Source organism: Globicephala melas, chromosome 2, assembly GCF_963455315.2.
Source record: "Globicephala melas chromosome 2, mGloMel1.2, whole genome shotgun sequence".
In the NCBI taxonomy this organism is placed as follows: Eukaryota; Metazoa; Chordata; class Mammalia; order Artiodactyla; family Delphinidae; genus Globicephala; species Globicephala melas.
The window spans coordinates 57,156,580-57,178,150 of NC_083315.2; the positions used below are offsets into that span (position 1 = coordinate 57,156,580).

A 21,571-nucleotide genomic window follows, 5' to 3' on the forward strand; every position below is an offset into this window, starting at 1 on the left:
CAAGCTGTTTTTCATAGGAGCTCCAATTCTGCCCCTCCCCCCACCCCCCATCACCGGATACCCCAAAGGAGCCCCAACACCCCTGGATCTCACAATCTCAATTGGACACTTGAAGCCACAACTAACGGATCTCTAAGAGGGCCAAACTAGTGACGCCAACGCCGCAGCCTCCCCGGCGTTTCGCCCCAGCTCGCGAGAACAGAAGCGATTACGCAAGGAATCGCCGCCTGGCTGGCCCCGCCCCTTCTCTTTCTTTGTCTCCAAGCCCGAAGATCTCGCGAGACTTGGGCGGCAAATCCCGCGAGCTGAGACCTGGGGCCGGTTCTGCGGCTCTCGCGGTGTTTGCGCGAGACTGCTCCTTTCCTGCTTCCTTTGCCGGTCCGGCTGCTTTCCTCCCCCTCTTCCCCGCCCGACCTCCCCCTCCTTCCCCCGCGGGCCCCCTCCCCGCAGGGATAATATGGTCTCCGGCGATGGACGCCCCAAGTGCAGGTTAGTTTCAGTTCACCGACTGGATCTGGCAGCTGTAGACGCGCGCTGCCCCGGCTCCGAGTTCTTTGCTTCTCTCTCCTGGAGTTGCTCGGCCGGCGCCGGGGCCCTCCGGGCTCAGGTTGTGCTCCCTTGGGGCCTGCCTGCTGGGCCGCACTCTGTGCGCCCAGGCCTCGAGGGCCCGGCCTCGCCGACCTCGTCCCTTAGCGTGACCCCAGCAGGGCCGTCCGCTCCGCCGCTGGCCTTGACCCGTACCGGCCTCGGCCCGTTGGCCACTGCTGGCTGCCAGCGGCTTCCCGGTACTCCTCAGTAGTACTAGGGTCGAGGAGAGGCCCACCATCTTCTCCCCGCCCCCCATTTGTAAGAGATGAGGGTGGGGGCTAGTGTCTCCTTGGTGGCGTCTCACGCAGCTAGTTGTTTATTCTGCTGTCCAGCCTCGAGCCCCTCCCTCTCTCTTTGCCTCTAGAAGCAGAGTGGGGGGTGGTCAAGGCCGAACACTGGTCAGCCAGTTCTCGGACCATTTATTGCAGCGCTGGGTCTCCTCCCCCCATCCACCTCCCTCGCTTAACCCTCAATAAAAAAGGAAAAACATTATATATTCTCAAAAAGTGAACAATGCTTATCGCTTCTCATTTCGGACCAAGGTCCTGGCAATGTTGGGGGTCCTGCCCACCTACTGCAGTGAATCTGCACAAAAGATCTGAAGGTTCTTTAATCTCAAGGCTGCCTCTCCGCCACTTCCCCCAAGAACCTTAGGAGCTGGGGCACATTCAAATAAGTCCCCTGGGTCTTCGACTTGGTAGTTAAGCTTCAATTCGTACAAAACCAGAAAGACTTGTCTTTTAGGGAGAATCTGCTAATTTGCCCAGATATTTTGTTGTTCACCTTTACCTTTAGTCTTAAAGCCTGTGAAGGTCTTACCTGATAAGTTGTTTGTTTTTGATTTTATTCCTGTTGTTGAATGCTGTGTAAAAGTCCATCTTTTGGTTATTTTTTTAAAAATCAGTTCTTCTAACATAATTGTGGCGTTGTCCTGTCTGTATTTATGCAATTTTCAGGACATGTCTTCACAAAACATGCCTATTCATCCTTTAAATCATTCTTATTGTCCCTTTCTAGGTATTCTTTATTATCACATTTTCAGGAGTTAATTATTTTACTTTCTAGATATTGTCCCTTTCTAGGTATTCTTTATTATCATATTTTCAGGAGTTAATTATTTTACCAGTTTTTATTTGACAAGGGTCATGGCTTAGAGTTTTACTGTCCAATACAGTGGACACCAGCCACATGTGACTATTTAAATTAAGTAAAATTAAGAACTCTGTTCCTCAGTCGCTATAACCACATTTCAAGTGCTCAATGGCCACGGCTACCTATAGAAAATATAGGTAATATAGCGCAAATATAGAAGATTTGTGCCATTACAGAAAATTCTTTTGGACAAAGCTGGTTTCTAGGTATTTTCACTTTGAATAAGGTAATTTGTAGCAGTGTTTAATGAAAGCTTTTTTTTTTCAGTTTTTATTTGACAAGGGTCATGGCTTAGAGTTTTACTGTCCAATACAATGGACACTAGCCACATGTGACTATTTAAATTTAAATTAATTAAATAAAATTAAAAACTCTGTTCCCCAGTCGCTGTAACCACATTTCAAGTGCTCAATGGCCACGGCTACCTATAGAAAATATAGGTAATATAGCACAAATATAGAAAATTTGAGCCATTACAGAAAATTATTTTGGACAAAGCTGGTTTCTAGGTATTTTCACTTTGAATAAGGTAATTTGTAGCAGTGTTTAATGAAAGTATAATTTTTTTTTTCAGGATATGCCTTTGAATACCTTATTGAAACATTAAATGACAGTTCACATAAGAAGTTCTTCAATGTACCTAGACTTGGAGGCACCAAGTATGGTAATGTTGCTTAAATTTTCTTGGATTTGTTTAGTTTCTAATAATAAAAATGCATTTGTCGAGCTGAGTTGAAGAAATTTTAAATTTATTCCCACCATGTTGTAGCAGGTACACCTACACATATGTCTAACATTTTAAAAGCTTCTTGGGCTAGCTTTTGTTTGAGGAGGATGTAAGCCCATACCATAGCTTCTCATTTTAAAATCTAAGTTAGTTTAGTAATGATTTTTACCCCCAGGAAATTACTAATACAATTTTAAAAACAACAGAAACCTGCCAGATGATATTCTAGAGCTATTAAATGTATATTTTAATTTTCCGAGTGAACAGTGTCCCTATCCTTTGAATAGGAATCATCAGCAGGGCCCACTGATTTGAGTTGTTGACCAGGGCACGGTTTGCCCTGGCTTGTGCCCTGACACTCTTGGCAGACCTTTGCAGGCGCCTGACCTGGATCAAACCTTTCACTGAGGTTTCAGAAGAGTGAACTTGGCGGAACCCCAGAGTATTGGATGGAAGTCTTTACTTTATTGACAACTAAGTAATTTTCTCAACCAGGCCGGTGAAGGGAAGACCTGTTTGGAAGAGTGATTTAGATTATTATTTAATGACTTTTCAGTGAAAAGAAAAATTAAATGCAGTTTTGGAGGGAGCTTTTCCTTAACCTTGGTTTTTTCCTTCTTGTGTTACTTAAGATTGCTTTTGTGATTTTTCTGTAGATTTTGGTGGGTTTAAATGTTCTAGACTAGCAGTATTTTCTTGTACATTCTGAGAATATTTGGATATTTTAGAGTATATTTTGGAGAAGATCCCTATCCTAGAATTAGGTTGCCATTTCAAAATAAACAGTTCACCAAAATCCTTTACCTTACATGTTTAGTTGCTGTGATTTGCATTGAGAGGTTGGTCTTTTCTTAGTGCCATGTGTCTTTCATTCACATTTATTTTATATCTTCACTGATGATGAATTTGTATTAATTTTGAAAAGGGAACAGCTAAGTTGATTATATATAAGAAAGATCTTTTATTTCCTTTCTCTCAAGTATCTAGTGATTCTGGCCTGGAAGTTTCTTAACCCACATTTTATAGCTTAGTAAAGTAAAAGAACATATATGAGGATGTTTTTTAATTTAGTATAAGTTCTTTTTATGGATAATTTGTGGAAATGTGCCTACTTGAAGATAGCCTGTATTTCCCAAATGCAGGAAATCAGTAGGAAACTATCAAAACAACTGTAAAATGCACTGAAAGAGTGATTAATAAACTAAGAGCTATATTATCTCTGGAAAATAAGCTGTCACAGGCATCTGTACATAACTGAGTTCCAGAGTACCAGGGTTTTTATAACCATGATAAATATAATAAGAGAATGCCTTTAAATACATATGCCTTTAAAACAGAAATTTGGTTTTTATTTCTGTGGGGTTAAAACATTGTTTTTAATAGAATGGTTTTATCAGAGGTTTACTAAGTAATTACCTAAATAATTTCTTAGTAATTAGTAGGGAATAAAATTTGGAAGAAGAATTGACTTTGAAAGAAAGGAGCAACTTGAGTAGAAAAACAAAAAATCCTTGCTGCATTTTTGGAGGGACCAGATTGAATGGCCTCCCAGACATGTGCTTAGGAGACATTGCTTTGGTAATCACCAGGGTTCTGGACCACTGCCCTCTCTGCTTCCCACATTTGGATGCCTACCAGGCTGAGAATCACAGTTGTAGTGAGTAACTTAATGAAGGGCAAGTGTTCTAGCTCTCTTATATGTTGGGGAGGAAAGATAGTTGAGAACACTCTTCTAAGCTCCCTGCTAACTGTATCAGGAATGCCTGCAGCTGCAAGGAACCGAAAACGTACTGTACAGTGACTCTAACAAATGGGGTTTATTTTTCTCACCTAACAAGAAGTCTGGATGTGGACATACTGGGACTGTATAGCACCAACATCAACAAGGACCTAGGCTTCTCACTTTTTTCTGTTTTGCTTTCATTTTTGGGGTTGCAAATAGCTGATGTACCTGCATTAGGTCCATGTTTTAGGCAGCTGGAAGAGCAAAACAGAAAGAAAAGCCCACCCCAGGAGCTTTTGCCTGTATCTCCTTGGCCAAAATGTCATCTCCACTCTCGGCTTTAAAGGCTGAAAGATGGTGTATTTAGCTTTCTGGATTTTGCAGTAGAGAAAGACAAGGGAGAAGTGGTTGAAGTGGTTGGGAGTGGGTAGTGAGTGAACTAGCCTAGACTATCTGCCTCACTAACAGTACCTTCCCTTATTAAGTCTGTCTTTAGATAGAGTACAACACAAATTACTTGATTTCTCCTTTTTTATTGCCATTTTATCTTTTTGCTTCCCAAGTTTATACTCAAGGTATCTTTTTTTTTTTTTAATTAGTTAATACCAGCTGTTTCCTTAGTAGTTCTCAAACTTCAGTGTGCATCAGGATCAGCTGGAGGCTTGCTGGGCCCCATCTCTGGAGTTCTGGTCTGGGGTAGAGACTGAAAATTTGGATTTCTAACAAGTTGCCAGGTGATACTGATGCTGCTGGCCTGGGGCCATATTTTGAGAGCCACTTAGTTTTTTTTTTTTTTGGCTGCGTTGGGTCTTCGTTGCTGCGCAGGGGCTACTCTTTGTTGTGGTGTGCGGGCTTCTCATTGCTGTGGCTTCTCTTGCTGCGGAACACGGGCTCTAGGCACTCGGGCTTCAGTAGTTGTGGCACGCGGGCTCAGGAGTTGTGGCTTGCAGGCTCTAGAATGCAGGCTCAGTAGTTGTGGCGCATGGGCTTAGTTACTCCGTGACATGTGGGATCTTCCCAGACCAGGGCTCAAACCCGTGTCCCCTGCATTGGCAGGTGGATTCTTAACCGCTGCGCCACCAGGGAAGTCCTATACTCAAAGTATCTTTATGGAAGTGGGCATATTGTACACGTTGACCACATTTTTAAACTTTAATAATTTCACTAGTGGCAAAATGCCTTTTTAATGATCTGGAGCTGCCTGTCTGGCACTCCAGTGCATTGACTACAACCTTAGAGATTTTGAGTGACTCTCTTAAGTAGATCTCTGAATTTGAAAATATACCTGGTTCCAAGGAAGAGAGAAATCACTGTTGCCTGGAATAGTTAGACTACTTTCTGAAGGAAGGAGGACTTGAATTGATGTTAAACAGAGGAATCACAGAGGCCAGTCAACACTTGGGGAATTAGAATGACCAGCAAGCATAATGGAAAATGAGTAAGGGGGAAGACAGTGAAGAGACTGGCCTGGCTCTAGGGAAACATATTTTAGAGAGTAGCTGTTATTGGGCAAGAGGGCCTTCAGCCTGGCGTAAAGCTTCAGGCCCCCTTCTTTACCTCACGTTATCTCATTCATCTTTCTTTTTTCCTTCCTAACTGCTTGCTTTTTAACCATGGTACTGCTTAGTCCTGTAGTAGAGCCAGGACTTGGTTTTCCTAATCCTACCTTGTAATCTCTGAAAGAAAATCTGTATTTAATTTTTTAGGAGAGTTTTTATTGATTATAAGAAATAAGGTTGGGATTGGTAATCACAGACAAAAACATTATAGGCAGTGTAGAAACAGTTTCATTTTTACGTGCATATACAAATATATGTAAATGTGCTCCTTAACAAAAAATACAGTATATATTGTTTTGTAACCTTTTTTTATTTAGTATATCATGAACATCTTTCCATGTCATTGGATATAAGTATCCCTTGCTATCTGAATCTGTTTGGTTTCTGAGTCAGGGATTATGAGTTTGAGTAGAAAGGGATACCTGTACTTTTCTACAGCTTCTACTGTACTGGCTGCCCGGTATTACCTGTATGAATGCATCATGGTTTAGTTAGCAGATCTTTGAATATTGAGGTTGTTAACCAACTTTTCCCTATTTATAAATAAAGCTGCTGCTGTGTGTGTAGTAGTTAAATTTTGATGCAACCTTATTATATAGTTACCGGATTGAAAGTATTGTTCCCTCCACCCGCATCACTTTTCTTTTTCACTTTTACTGTATATGTACTGTCTTTTCCAGTCTTTGTCCTTGAATATAAGGAACAGAAACTCACTTAACTCAGCACTCAAGAAAGAAGATGCTGTTACAGTTTCCAAACATCCAAAGGCAAAGGAAGAAAGCACAGTCAGGCCTCATGGGAACTAGAATTTCTAAGCCAGAGGCTGTTCTTTCTGTCACCTGTTTCTTTTTGAAGATCTACTCTCCAGTCTTCTGTCTCCACAGCCCACTTTACTTATTGGTATTGTGTAATACCCAATATAGCCACTACCAGCCATTCTTTGTGTGTTATGATTAGCTTACCAGCCAGTTAAGACTGTATCTCTAGATGACTTTTTCTCCTATTGTTTTAACCTATAGTTAACCTATGGTTTGGCTGGGCAAGTCGGGCGTCTATTGCTGGTCAGTTATCTTGCTGGTAGGAACACAAGTCCATGTTTTCTAATCTTGTCTCTTCCATGGACTCTGGAAAGGGCTGTAAGTTTGGTAAGCAATGAAATAGTTTGCTTGTAATATTTATACACAATACATAACTTTCTAAGGATTACCTTTACCTAATGTGATTCTAGTCCATCTACAATCATGCACTCACCAACCCTCCACATTTTGTCCAACGATCTGTTGGTTTTAACTGTGCCTTTGTAGACAATTTCTATTCTAGATTAGGTCCTTTTGGTAGCAGAGAACAGACACCCACTAGCTCAAGTGAAGAAAGATTTATTGTAATGATACAGAGCTCCCGAGCAAATGAAAGGTGGCTGTATCTCAAGAAAATGGGCAATGAGCCAGAAGTGAGGGAGCTCTTTATTTTTTCTCTCAGGGCTTCAGATTCCTGGCCCTCCTCCACTCTTCTGCTCCCTCTACTTCACTGCAGACAAGCTGCCTCTGCCTACTAACTTTATACATGGCCACAAATGGCAACCTCTGTCTCTAGCTTAGCTCTTAACAACTTTCTGGTTTAGCCTGTGACCTGATTGCAAATTCCTGAGAGAGGAATCTATATTTTTTCCACCAGGCTGTTGGTCATTAACCTGCCAAGGGGTTGGCATTTGCTTCAGCACTGTAGCCAGGGAGGTAATGGGACACTGAGCACTGTCCATTCCATGGATGGCAGTTTGGACAGGCACCATGAAGTATGCCTGTTATGTTAGCAGATAGTGCTAGATGACATGCTTACCAGGAGCAAATGAGAAGAGTGAGTGTGTCTGTACGTTTATCAATAATAGATATTATTTTTCTGGTTTTCTCTACCTTTGTCAGTGAGTGAAAAAAAAAATCTTAAAGAAGCAGGAATCTGTTTTCTCTTTCTGCCTTCTTGGACTCTCCATGGCGATATTAAAAAACAAAACAAAACAAAACAAAAAAGGTCAGAGTTCTTTATTGGAAATCAGTTCCATTCCAGCCTGGTACTGGTTAGAGATATAAGCAGTACCTTGACTAGTGAGACATGGGTGTGAGTTAATCCTGTTGCAAAGTCTGGGGTTACAGGGCCTTCTAGAACAGTTTCTTAATTTTTTCTCCAGGTTCCTGGCCTTAACAGGGTTTTTAGGTTTACACTAAAGCTATTCTACCAGTCCCCTTGCTCTCTTAGCCTGGACTCCAAAGATAGCCTCCTTGAGGCTTTAGGCAGGCCTAGAGTGTTTGAGTGTTTGTTTCCCCTTTCCATCAGTCTTCAGTGTATTTCTCTTTCATATCTAGTTTATCTAAAGCCTGTTGTTAATATTGATATTTCCTATGGGTATTTTCTCCATCTACTGTTTAAACCTGGAATTAATCACTTTTGAGAAATAACAAAACCCTTTTACATTATCTATCTTCACTACATTGCTTTATGTTAGGCAGGGAGGATAGTTTTATGCACATGAGGAAAATGAGGCTAAAAATCTCAGTAATATGCCTAAGGTCACATATCTTCTAAGTGAGAAGATCTGGTCTTATGCTCATATCTTTTGACTTCAGACCAACACTTTTCCCCCCTTAATACCATTCTGTTTCCCAGCTTAATAAGGGCAGTGATAAAGTGCTAGTATTTATTGATTGTTTACTATATCCATTCTGTAAGTTCTGTTATTACCCACTTGGCCAGGGTCCCGCTACTAAGTACCATTACCTAATAAATGATAGAGGAGAAACTTGATCAAAACATGATGAAACTTTGAGATTCCAAAGTCTATGCTTGTAAAACTGCTACACCAGGGGTTGTATGCTCATGCTTATAAGGACCATAGAGGCACCATAAACAAGTGAAATGGCCCTGGCTGGAATTGTGGCAAGCAGGAGAGCAAATGCCCTATATAAAAGAGTAGGTGCTACTCAATTCCAGCAGAAATGTGAGGTTGGTGTTGTAAAACTTTCTATTTATCTTAAGCCAGAAATTTGGATTTTCATGTAAAAAAATCTCTGGTTTTTTAGTGTTGGCAATTAAACTTTAAAATGTTAAAACTGTGTAGAACAAACGAAACACATCTGCAGGCCAACAGTTTGCGACCTCTGCCCTGAGAGAGAAATTTTATTGCCTAATCATAGTAGCAGCCACTTAGCCTTGAGTGGTAAGATCTACAGTCCTGGAAACCTGGATATGCCTTTCATCAGCTGCCTCCCATGTAAAATAGCAGACCTCGGCATCTTTTTTTAAAGCCTGAACCACCTCTTGGATCTTACACTGAGTAATTGATCAAAAAGATATCTGTTGTTAGCAGTTCATTTCAGAAGTATGATAACACGTTATCATACTTTTTCAGTTTAAGTCACAGGCATGTTCTGGTTCCCTGCATGTCTTTTTGATTACCTATCTTTAGAGGATTAGCTTTCCAGATTCATAGGATTCTGGAAATTCCTGGTTAGAAGAGGTGGTATTAATCCAGCCCAGTTTTCTATTGATACTTGGTGCATGCATCTCTCAACAATGCTCACTCAGCTAAGATTGAGTACTCAGATGTTTCTGGCGGGTGAAAGATGGCTAAGATAGCATCTTTGTGCTAAAGAAAGCACACAGTTTAGTAATGGAAAATGTAAGTACAGTGCCTTAGTATGTTGTAGCAGTCTCAGTCCAATCGGGGCATAGAATAGGGGAACTTTAATGTAAATAATTATTAACTGTGATACAAGAGTAATTGTAAGATGTAAGGAAATTCTTTATGGTACCTGTAGGGCTGACAGAGAATACCCAAGGAAGGAAAAATTGGAAGGGGGTCAGGTACCATTGGAGAAGGTGTGGTTCAGCTCATTAGATCGCAGAGAAGTTTGCTGGTTTGGTCAGACTGGAGCTGGTCTGGAGTTGCTGGGCAGGCAGTAGGCCATCATCTTAAGTACATGCAGGGGAGTAGGCAACCAGCAACTGGTACTGTGAACGTGTATTGAGAGAACAGATCCTGGCAGGGGCAAGAGCCCTTCACGATGCATGGGACACATGGGGGCTTGCAGAAACAGCAGCAGCTCGTTGTGTGACCGTCCAGGCAGCTTGCAGGGGAAGTCCAGGCAGTGGCAGGACAAAGGGTCTTCTGCGCAGAGCGTCTTGGTCCAGGTTCTGGTACAGGCAGGAGGAGTCTTTCAGAGTGCACAGCTTCATGGGAGCTCTGGTTCCCATGTTGAAAGGGCTGTGGTGATACTAACAAACGTGCATGTCTGTATTTTTTATATATTGTATAATAAAATGTGTCCGCATTTGGAAGATCTGCGTAACTTAGTGAACCTTTATTTCTCAAAGATCTTCAGTGAACACAGTGAGCAGAGAGTGGTGGGACTAGATAATGAGCAGACAGGCTTATTACTTCATTCATTTTTGAGAAAATGTCTGCCAGATATCCATATTTGAATAATCATAGTTGGTCATTTGTTCTTTCAAGTGAAAATGGTGTTCTTTGGAAAAAGTGGCTAATTTAGCTTGTAATTCAATCACACAAGTGTTTTTCCCTTGAGCAAAGATTGTACTTTGGTTTTGAGCAGAAATGCTGTATACACTTCATTGTTGTCACACAGAATATTGAGACTTGACCTCAGTGGTTGAGATTTAATAAAATTAACACTTTTTCTGCTTCATCAAGGACATTCTTAAGTGAAACTGGTATTTTGCCTGAAAATGAACGATACAGTGAGTACAAATACGGTTTGGTGCCACTGCTTTGAGTCCTGCTAAGGCATCAGCAGTTTTATCCACTATTGTTTTTGAACCATCAGCACATATGTCAAAATGGTGGAAAAAGCAAATAATGTCTTAGTTGACCTTGCAGATTCCCTGAAAGAGTTTCGGGGCCCCCCAGGAGTCCAGGGACCACACTTTGAAAACCACTGGTATGGGACATGTATGGAGATAGAACGATGAACTAAAGAATCTGAGTGAGAGATGACATAGTGGTGGCTTGTACTTGTTAGTGGTGGTGGTGATAGAAGTAGACAAATTCAAAATATATATGAAAGAGGTGTCACGGATGTTGCCTAGATACTTTGGCATAAGCATCTGGGTGGAAGGTGGTGCTGTTTACTGAGCTAGGGAACACAGAGGTGGTAGTAATATGGGACAGGGGCAGAGGGGAAATCAGAGTTCAGTTTAGGTACTAGTGAATTTGGAAACATATCAGTATTCAAGTAGAGATGTTTGTGAGGCAATTAACTGCATGGTTCTGGAGCTCAGAAGACAGATCTGGACTGCAGAAAAATATTTTGGAGTTACTGGTGTAGAGATAGTCTGTTGAAGCCATAGGATCAGTTAAAACTCCTGAGAGGAGACGATATGGAGTGAGAAAAGAAGTAAGCCTAGATATGAACTCTGAGGAACTCCTGCGTTTAAAGATCAGGTAAAGGAGTAGAGGTCAGCCAGGGAACCGCAACAGGACTGCCAGAAAGTGTTGAGAACTGTAAAAGTGCCAGAATTTCACTCTCCTTGTAAGTTAAACTGACAGTTTCATAGATGCTGGCAGAAGACACAAAACTCTTGGATCAGAGACAATGGACAGTTTATTACCCACAGCAAAGCAGTGTGCTTGGTACCAACATTTGTTGAAGAAGGCCAGGTAATACCTGCACACAGAGATTGTGTTACAGAAAATGAAGTCTGACTTAGGGAACCCAAATCTTTTGTAATGGACAGTAAGCATGCCTGCCCTTTGCTCCAGAAAGAGACACTATCTTTATCTTCCAAGGCTATTCACTATATTAACATCTTTTTCAAGATAGTCTGGAACAAAGGCAAGTCATTGCTTCTGCGTGCAAGTAAGGCAGAAACGTGAGATTGGAGACATGGAGAATGGTATTGTGAAAGCCAGTAGAAAGAGTGTTTCAAGAAGGAGGAAATTGTTAGCTCCGTTTAATATTGTTGAGAGAATATTGAAACACTAGTTAGAGCTGTTTCATTGATATTTTAAGAAATCAGATTGGGCTGGGCTGAAGAGTGAATGGAAGTGTAGAAGTATAAAATGAAATGTGTAGAAAAGTGGACATTGGGAATATAGGCGACTCTTTCAAAAAACTTGGTTGAGAGTTTGAAGAAAATAGTACTTGGAAGCTGTGTGTGTGTGTGTGTGTGTGTGTGTGTGTGTGTGTACACGTGTGTGTGTGTGAAACTGGGGCTAAAGACTTCAAATGCTGCTGGGAAGAATCCAATTGAAGGATAGATTACAGAAAAAGGAGAGATAATTGATGACTCATGGGTCCTAAAATGTATCACTGGGAATTGGATGCGGAACTCCTATAAAAGTTGGCATTTAGTAGGACGAGGTCCACACCTGCCTTCTTAACTGGGAAAAGGATAAATCAAGAGGTATCTAGGCTTGTGTGTAAAGTAGGAGGAAGTGAAGATAGGAACTATTAGTTTTTATTTATCTAGGATGTAGGAAGTGGGGCTAGATCCTGTAGGAGGCAAATAGAGATTTGATTTTAAGGAGAGTAGTTGAAGGTATGAATGAATTATTGTGGAGTGTGGGAAAACAAGCAGATCAGAGAAACAAAGTAGAATTTCTGGGTGAATGGTGAGGACCCAAATGAGGTTGTAATTGTGTATTTATATTGGTACCAGTTTCTCTGGTTGATGTTTTAGGGATTTGTTTTTTCCTTCCTCCTCCTTTACACATCACCACCAGTAAAACCACAGTGAACTACTTCACAACCACTAGAATGGGTATTATATAAAAAACAGACAATAACAAATGTTGGGAAGGATATGGAGAAATGAGGTCACTTCATACACTGCTGGTGGGAATGTAAAGTGATGTGGCCACTTTGGAAAATAGTTTGACAGTTTCTTAAAGCATTAAACATAAATTTAACATATGACCCAGCAATTCCATTCTTAGGAATCTACCCAAGAGAAATAGAAACGTTCTCTACACCAAGATTGGCAAATGAATCATCTCAGCAGCATTATTCATAATAGCTGAAAATTGGAAACGACCTAGATGTCCTTCATTGGGTGAATGGATAGACAAAATTTGGTATAGCCATACAATGGAATACTCTTAAGCAATAAAAAGAAATTAACTACAGATACATGCTACAACATGGACAGACCTCAAAAGTATGCTCAGTGAAATAAGCCAGACATAAGAGACCTTATTGGATGATTCCATTTGTATGAAATATACAGAAAAGACAAAGCTATAGAGACAGAGTAGATCAGTAGTTTCCAGGTGTGGGCAAGGAGAGGACAGGGATTAACAGCAAATGGGCATGAGGAATCTAATTAAGTGATGAAATATTCTAAAACTGATTTATGGTGCTGATTGTACAACTTGGTAAATTTGCTTAAAAAATCGTTGAATTGTATCCTTGGAAAGGGTGAATTATGTGTAAAATATGCCTCAATGAAGTTCTTTTTAAAAAGAACAGTTCCTCGTAAGTGGGAAAGTGATGTGGGGTTCACCAACTGAAAGGACAAAACAGGTTGGTGTTTTGATGGACAGATAGGATAAAAGAACAAAGGGGAAAAAGTGTACAGTTTGGGGAAACGAGATTTGACCACATAGAACCTAAACTGCTTATGTGAGGGGAGGTACAGACAAGCAGGTGCTGATGGATAAGGGAGAAAGTAAGTCCTCATGGTGTTGAAGAAAAGGTGTGAGAATGGGGATCAGAGAGGTTTGGAGAAGGAACTTTTACGATGGTGTAATTGGAGCATGAGATAGTGTGTGGTGGGGGGCCATAGGGAGAATAGGGAAGAAGAAAGAGGTTAAGGGCCTTGGTGAACTTTGTGCCTGATCCAGAGTAGGGATATGGAATTAATATTGCTAAAAACAAACTAGAGCACCTGTGTCCATTTTTACACACCTGCCAGCTTAGTCTCTACTGGTAGGGCTCTGAAGTATCTACCTATAGATTTACTTTAAGGATTAAATGAGATAATGTAGGTAAAACACATTGATATTTTCTCCTTAGTAGATCCTAAGTAAATAACTGTAGATGTTACTGTTTTAAAAGTTGAGGAAGAGAATTGTATTAGTTTTCCCTTACTATGTAATACATTAAACCAAAAGCTTTATGGTTAAAGCATTAGTAAACATTTATTATCTCACAGTTTCTGTGGGTCAGGAATTCAAAAATGGCTTAGTTAAATAGTGCTGGCTCAAGATCTCTCCTGAGGTTACAGCAGGGGTTAGTTGGGGCTGCAGTCATCCGAAGGCCTGACTGGAGCTAGAGGATCTGCTTCTAATGCGGCCCATTCACACATGGCTGGCAAGTCAGTGCTTGCTGTTGGCACAGAGGCCTCAGGTTTGCTCCACATGAGCCTCTCATCAGTGCTGCTTGATTGTCCTTGTAACAGGCCGCCAGCTTCTCCTGGAGTGAGCAGTCTGAGAGAGGAAGGCTAATGCTGGAATACTTTTATAACCTAGCCTTAGAAGTCACACACTGTCATGGACCTAGAAATTATCATACTAAGTGAAGTAAGACAGAGAAAGACAAATACATTATGTTATCACTTATATGTGGAATCTAAAGGAATGATACAAATGAACTTTTTTACAAAACAAATAGACTCACAGACATAGAAAATAAATTTATGGTTACCATTGGGGAAAGGGCAGGGGAGAGGGATAAATTAGGAGTTTGGGATTAGCAGATATGTACTACCATATATAAAATAGATAAACAACAAGCACCTACTGTATAGCACAGGGAGCTAGATTCAATATCTTGTAATAAGAAATACATCTGTATATCTATATCTGAGTCATTTTGCTGTATACCGGAAACTCACACAACAGTGTAAATCAACTGTACTTCAATGAAAGAAAGAGAGAGAGAGAGAGGAAGAAAGTCCCCCACTGTCATCTCTGCCATACTCTTGGTCATACAAACAACTGATCTTCAGTGTAGGTTATGTGAGAGCATGTGAATGCCAGGAGGTGAAGATTACTGGTATCATCTTGGAGGCTGGCTACCACAGAGAGAAATAAGAAATAAATTGTTTTTGTTTGGGGGAGAGGGTGTTTATTTGCATCTTCCCTTGCTGTAGGCCTCTAGTAGTTATTCTGAAATTAGACAAATCTGCAAGTTAGTGCTCCTTAGTGACAAAATGTCCAGTTAACATTTGTGATTCTTTTTTTCTTAGCACACTCTTATCTGATACTGCTTTTTAACTTAATATTAATTTTCAAATGATAGAGTTAAAAAACAGTAAGACCACTGAAATTATAACCAAAAGAGTAACCCTGCCCCAGATTTCTACTCTGCAGAGAATACTTATTTTTAATTCTTTTGGCTATTTGTTTTGGTAATGTCCTCCATATTATTAAATAGCCTTGCTTATACAGCTGTTTCTTGTTTTTTCAATTTTAGACTTTACTTTTTACTACGGAAAATGAGAATTTGGCACTTTTCTTCTCCCCTACATATATCCCATGTACCTCTTCCTAGTATAGTTATAATTTTTGGTTAAATCAATGTTCAGTGCTTATATTATGACTGTAAATATTCTCAGCCAATCCATGTAGTAAATGATGATTGCATCTCGTTTCTCTTACAACTTTGTATTTTTTTCCTGGAATTAATGACTGTCTTTTTTTGTTTGCTTCGTTTTCTATGTCTTTATCAATACTTCATCTCCAAACTCTCCAAAAGAACTAAACTCCTTCTGGTATAATCAGGTAATCTATCAATTAATTTTTTTCCCTTCTCTTAGCAGCATACCATCTGGACTCCATCTTCGATTGCACTGTGGCTTACACAGTGTTGCCCTAGAAGAGTCTCTGCGCTTTCCTGTGTCAGAGACTATTTCCTAGATATCATGATTTTTTATTTTCCACTTAATTCCTTGTTTTATAGAACATATCCCAGTAGCTTCCTAAGAAAGGGTGCCTGAGAAGTAAATTTTTGAGACGTTGCCTGATTAATTGATAGTTTACCTGTTCACAGATTTCTAGGTTGGAAATTCTCTTGGAATTTTGAAGGCATTGTTACATTGCCTTCTAGTTTCTTACACTCCTCTTAAGAAATTGCAGGTTGTCCTGATTCCTAGTCTTTGTTTCTGATTGCCTTTCCCCTATGTAGACATTTAGTTTCAGCTTTCTCTATTCTGCTCAGTCCATTACCAGTCAACCAAGGACTATTTTCCAAAATTTTGTTAGTTTTGCTTCTCTCTGTTTCTTTCTTTGTTCTTGCGAGTTTATAATTTTTTTTATTGCTTTACTATTATCTTAGTGGGTTGCAGGAGAGAGTGGAGATAATTACTGGTGTTTATTTTACCATATTTTACTAGAAATCTGACAAAATGCTTTTTATAAAGATATTTAAAACAAAAAATATTCCTGAGATTGTTTTTCCAGAATAATTAACCAAAGTTAATTTTGTGTTTGCTTCTGGGATAATATTTTACTTCTCATCATTTCCAAATGTTCTGTTAAAAAAAAATGTCCCCCCTGTAATTCCTCTTGGTTTGGGGGGCTTCATTACATTTCTCATTGAGGTAAGAATGGAAACTAATATTTGTTAAGTACCTACTGTTTGCATAGTATGTTTGTTTGAGGGTTTTACATGTACTAGGTAGATGCTGAGGTAAGATATTCTTCACATATGTTAGGTAGCTGGCATTCCCATTTTGAATGGAAAATGCATCAACTTGAGTTGCTTTCCAAGGGTCATACCTATTGTAAATAGCAAATACTGGCTTTGAATCTAGTATTTCTGATTATGTAGTCCTTTATCCTCTTTACTTACAACTTCATTAATCTTCAATTTGTGTGTGTTAAAATTTTCAAGCATAAAAGTAGGGAGAGAATAGTATAATAACCCACCACGTATTTGTCAGCTAGTTATCAACATTTTGTCAATCTTTTGTTTCAAATATTCCACCTTTTTTTAAATCTGTAAATGTACTCCAGTATACATCTCTGATGTATGAAAGGACTTCTTATAACTAACAAAATTAACAGTAACTCCTTAATATGATCTAAAACCCAGTCCAAGTTCAGATTTCTCTGGAAATACATTTATTCAGTTGGTTTGTTCACACGGTATCCAAATAGGATCCACATGTAGCATTTGGTCTTTATGTCTCTTAAATCTCTTTTAATCTATAATATTCATCCTCTCTCCTTTTTCCATGCCATTTTTATGTTGAAGAAATCAGGTTCTTTGTTCTGTAGAATGTACTACATTCTGGATTTGATTGTTTCTTCATGGTTTTATTTTATTGTTGTACTATCCCCCATATTTCTTGTTAACTAGAAGTTAGAGCTGGATGTTTGATTAGATTCAGGTTTGTGTATGTATGTATGTATTTTTGGAAAGAATATCTCCTAGCTTATATTTCCTACTTCATCAGGAGGCAAATAATATCTGTAATGTCCTACTTTTGGTGATGCTGAGTTGGGTATAGTTTTTCTCAGCTTGATCCATCCATTATAAGTTCCCCATTCATATATCACCTCAGGATTTTAGCATCCACTTATGATCATTGTACAGATCCATTATTTCATTAGGTGCTGCACATTGGTGATTTTTCTAATTATATCACTGCCCTTCTACATTTATTAGCTGTAATTCTGCTATTACGAGGAACTTTCTCCTCTTTACTGTTTTGCCACTTGAAATCAGGAAAGACAAGATTAATGATTGATTTTCCCCCCTTTATTTGCCAGTTTTCAGAGTGATGAGTTTCTGTAGCAAAGGAATCATTATGAACTCAGGGCTATTTATATATTTGATATATTTTAGTGTATTACAGTCATTATTCATTTTGTTGCTCAGATTGATCCATTAGTGTCCCCATTAGTCTTTGATAACTTCTTTGGTTTTTGACACAGGATGTTCCAGGCTCATTTTGTGCATATCCTTCCCCAAATACGGAACTAACCATTTCTCCAAGGAACTCTGTTTTTTTAAAAAATGGGAAATAGTATTTAGAAACAGCAACCTGAGTTGCTAGTGGTTCAGTACTATTGCATTGTCATCATTTTAGGCATTTTCACTGATCAGAGATAGGAAATACGTACATATTTTTTAGAAAGAGAAAAATCATGAGTTTGTACTGATGATACCTATTGAAGTGTAAGTTTTTTTTAAAACTTAGCTACTCTGATTTTATACTTGTACGTCAGTACTCTTAAATCTTGGTTCCCAACCATAGTAACAAAAGTACTTTTTGCTTGCTTCTCATTGTATATATGACAATTTCAAAACTACAGTATCAGTACTAATGACTGAACATAATTTGTTTTCTTTGTGGATCTTTTTGCCCTTAATATATATCCTGGTAGGGAGATACAACCAAAATACTACATGGTGCATACATATATATATATATATATATATATATAAAGTTTTTTATTTTATCCTTTCATTGTTCTTTCTGGGGGGGAGTATATATTATTATATATTTAGTATATTTAAAATTATAGTTTTTAGTTTTATATTTAATATGTAATAATACATATTTTGTTTTACTCCCTTTCTTACTGTAAAGGTATATACTATAAACATTGTTTTGCATTGCTTTTTCTCTTAATGGTACAGTCTGGAGATGACTTTTTTATTTATTTATTATATTTTTTGGCTGCATTGGATCTTCGATACTGGGTGCGGGCTTTCTCTAGTTGCTGCAAGTGGGGGCTACTCTTGGTTGCAGTGCGCAGGCTTCTCTTGTTGCGGAGCACAGGCTCTAGATGCGCAGGCTTCAGCAGTTGTGGCACATGAACTTAGTTGCTCCGCAGCATGTGGGATCTTCCCGGACCAGGGCTCGAACCCGTGTCCCCTGTGTTGGCAGGCAGGTTCTTAACCACTGCGCCACCAGGGAAGCCCTGGAGGTCACTTCTTATCAGCATGCAGAGATCATCATTCCTTTAAACAGCTGCATAGTAATCTATTATGTGGGTTACCATGACTTAGCTAATTTCATACTGATTTCGTCTTCCATTTAAGTCCTAAGGAAATACTTCTTTGTGGCAAAATCCAGTGTGAGAATTTAATAGGATCAAAAAATTTTTAAATATTGAAATCTATTTCTCTCCTTAAACTTGAAATCAAGAGTTAATGACAATTTTCATGAAATGAATTTTATTTACCTAAGCACCCTGGTTTATTTTTAAACCTTAACTATTTTTGATGGAAATCCTTTAAATTTATTACAAACTTTTACGCAGTTTAAACATTTTTTGCCATAATTGGGATGTTTTCATTATTGTATTTAATTCTAATTATCTGTGCTTTTCAGTTTTTCTGTGTTTTCCCTGAATGTTAAGTACTTGTCAGTCTCATATGCCCAAGTCAGCTGTCAGTCTCATATGCCCAAGTCAGCTGTTGTGTGAAGTTTTTTTAAATTAATTAGTTAATTAATTTTTCATTTATTCTATTAAAGTTTAGGTGAAGGTTTTATCTCTGCTTTTTCAGGGCCTCAGCTTACACACAGGAAAGTCAAATTTATAGAAAGCCTGGTATTAACAAGAATGGTGTTTCACTCCCTGTTTACTAGACTAAAAATTTTTTTTATATTGAAATATAGTTAATTTACAATATTTTGTTTCAGGTGTACACGAAGTGATTCAGTTATATATATATTTTTCAGATTATATTCCATTATAGGTTATTGCAAGATATTGAATATAATTCCCTGTGCTATACAGCAAATCCTTGTTGCTTATTGACTAAAATTTTTTTAATTGAGAAAGCATCTGTGTCTTTATCATTTTGCTATTGTAATTTTTACAATATGTAGTTATGATTATTCGCTTATTAATAGTAATATTTTCTCTTGAATCAGATGTTCTGCCTTACTCAATACGGGTCCTGTTGGAAGCTGCTGTGCGAAATTGTGATGGCTTTTTAATGAAAAGGGAAGATGTTATGAACATTTTAGACTGGAAAACCAAACAAAGCAATGTTGAAGTGCCCTTTTTCCCTGCCCGTGTTCTTCTTCAAGATTTTACGTGAGTGATTGGTTTATTTTTCATGATGAATTTTCAGAGTGTTTGCTTTTTAAAATTCAGACTCCCTGATGGCTCTCTTGTTTTTTAATTGTGAAAATTAGTTTATAAATTTAAAAAGTTGCTTTTTCTAAACTGAAGCTATTTCTTAAAAATTAGGCACTTTTTTTGGTACCATTTATTTAAAAACTACTTTTATCTAACTGCCTACTTGTCATCTCCACATAGCCAATAGGCTTCTCAATCTTAACATATCCAAAACTTCATTGCTCAGCCCCCCTCATGTATTCTTTCCAAGTTTTTTTCTGTCATATTGAATGGCGCTATAGTCTCCTGTTTGTTTAGAGCAAAAATCTATTAGTTAACCCTGGTTTCTGTCCTTCGTACATAATCCAGTCTATCAGCAGGTTCTGTCAACTCTACCTTTGAAATATACGTATCCTGAATCCAAATACTTCTTACCATCTCCACCACAGTCATCCTGATTATAACTATAATAATCTGTTAACTGGTATCCCTGCTTTCATACTTGGAATGTATAGTCTTGTCTTTTCACAGTAGGTGAAGTGACTTGGTTAAAAGATGTTAATCAAGGTCATATCATTCCCCTATTCTCCAATTGGCTTCCATTATACTTACAATAAAGTCTTTACCATAGCTTGAAAGATTCTGCCTAATCTGTGTGTCCAGGGATTACTTATTGGAAGAATTAACCTTTAGCTGAGTTTTGAAGGAGGTGTAGGAGTTAGCTAGACAAATAAGAACATCCCCTTCACCCACCCACCTAAATCTGGTTTGTAAGCTACTGCTCTGTGTACACTGTATATGCTGCTACTGTAGTACTTATGATACTATTCTATAATTGCTACTTTATCTTCCCTACAAATTCCTTGAGAACAGTTACTCTCCCTTATTTGGTCTTATACCATTGGTGTCTAGCACATTGAAGGCATTTGGTAAATGCTTCTTATATAGTTGGCTGGAGATATATATGTAGGTATAGATATAGATCCATCTATATCTATATCCATATATTTAGTGGATAACTTTGGAGACAAGAAGGCACTGGGAGTGAAGGGGCTGGAGCTGGGGAAAAGGGAGGGGTATCTTAAAATATAAGGCAAGAGAAAGAATTCCATAGGCAGTTCCCTTGAAGTTCTCTTATGCCTCTAAAAATCATCTGTTGTATTTTTGGCACATTTACCTTTGAGCCCTCAAATTCTCAGATAATATTTAATATTAATTCTCATTAAACCAGGATACATCTAACTTTGGATAACCCGTACATTATCAAACATGAATGCAACTTAAAAAGGGATACTTTTTAAATTTAAAAATGCATATTGATCATTTGAGCAAATGTAAAAGAAGAATTAGAAGTTGATCATTCTTTATTTTTTAGTGGAATACCGGCAATGGTGGATTTTGCTGCTATGAGGGAGGCAGTGAAAACTCTTGGAGGTGACCCTAAGAAAGTCCATCCTGCCTGTCCGACAGATCTCACGGTTGATCATTCTTTACAAATTGACTTCAACAAATGGTACTTTAATACACATATTTATAAAGACAGCCACGCACGATGACTGGCAGCCAGTCCACTGGGAGTGTGTGGTATAGAAGAAAGGGAATAGAGATAATTTGTGCCAGAGTAGAGTTTGCTACAGTTAGTATTGACTAATATACAAAAAAAAAACTGATGGAAACTTTATGTATTGGTGAATTTTCTTTTTAACTGAGTCTAAATTTAAACTGATTTTCATGTTTGTATATTTCTGCTGCCATTTTTTATAGATATGTGTAAGCCTAGAACCTGCTTT

The 21,571-nt window shown here is 38.6% G+C and overlaps 1 protein-coding gene across 1 annotated transcript in view; it reads left to right on the forward strand.

The window, feature by feature from the left end:
* Positions 1–358: 358 nt before the first annotated feature.
* The window catches only part of IREB2 (iron responsive element binding protein 2), a 49,115-nt gene continuing 27,902 nt past the window's right edge, over positions 359–21,571 (forward strand). The window contains exons 1-4 of the mRNA XM_030874869.2: positions 359–489; positions 2,315–2,404; positions 19,592–19,757; positions 21,157–21,294. Of these exons, the coding sequence (XP_030730729.1) occupies positions 471–489; positions 2,315–2,404; positions 19,592–19,757; positions 21,157–21,294 (413 nt within the window). The 5' untranslated portion in view covers positions 359–470. The remainder of the gene's footprint in view (positions 490–2,314; positions 2,405–19,591; positions 19,758–21,156; positions 21,295–21,571) is intronic.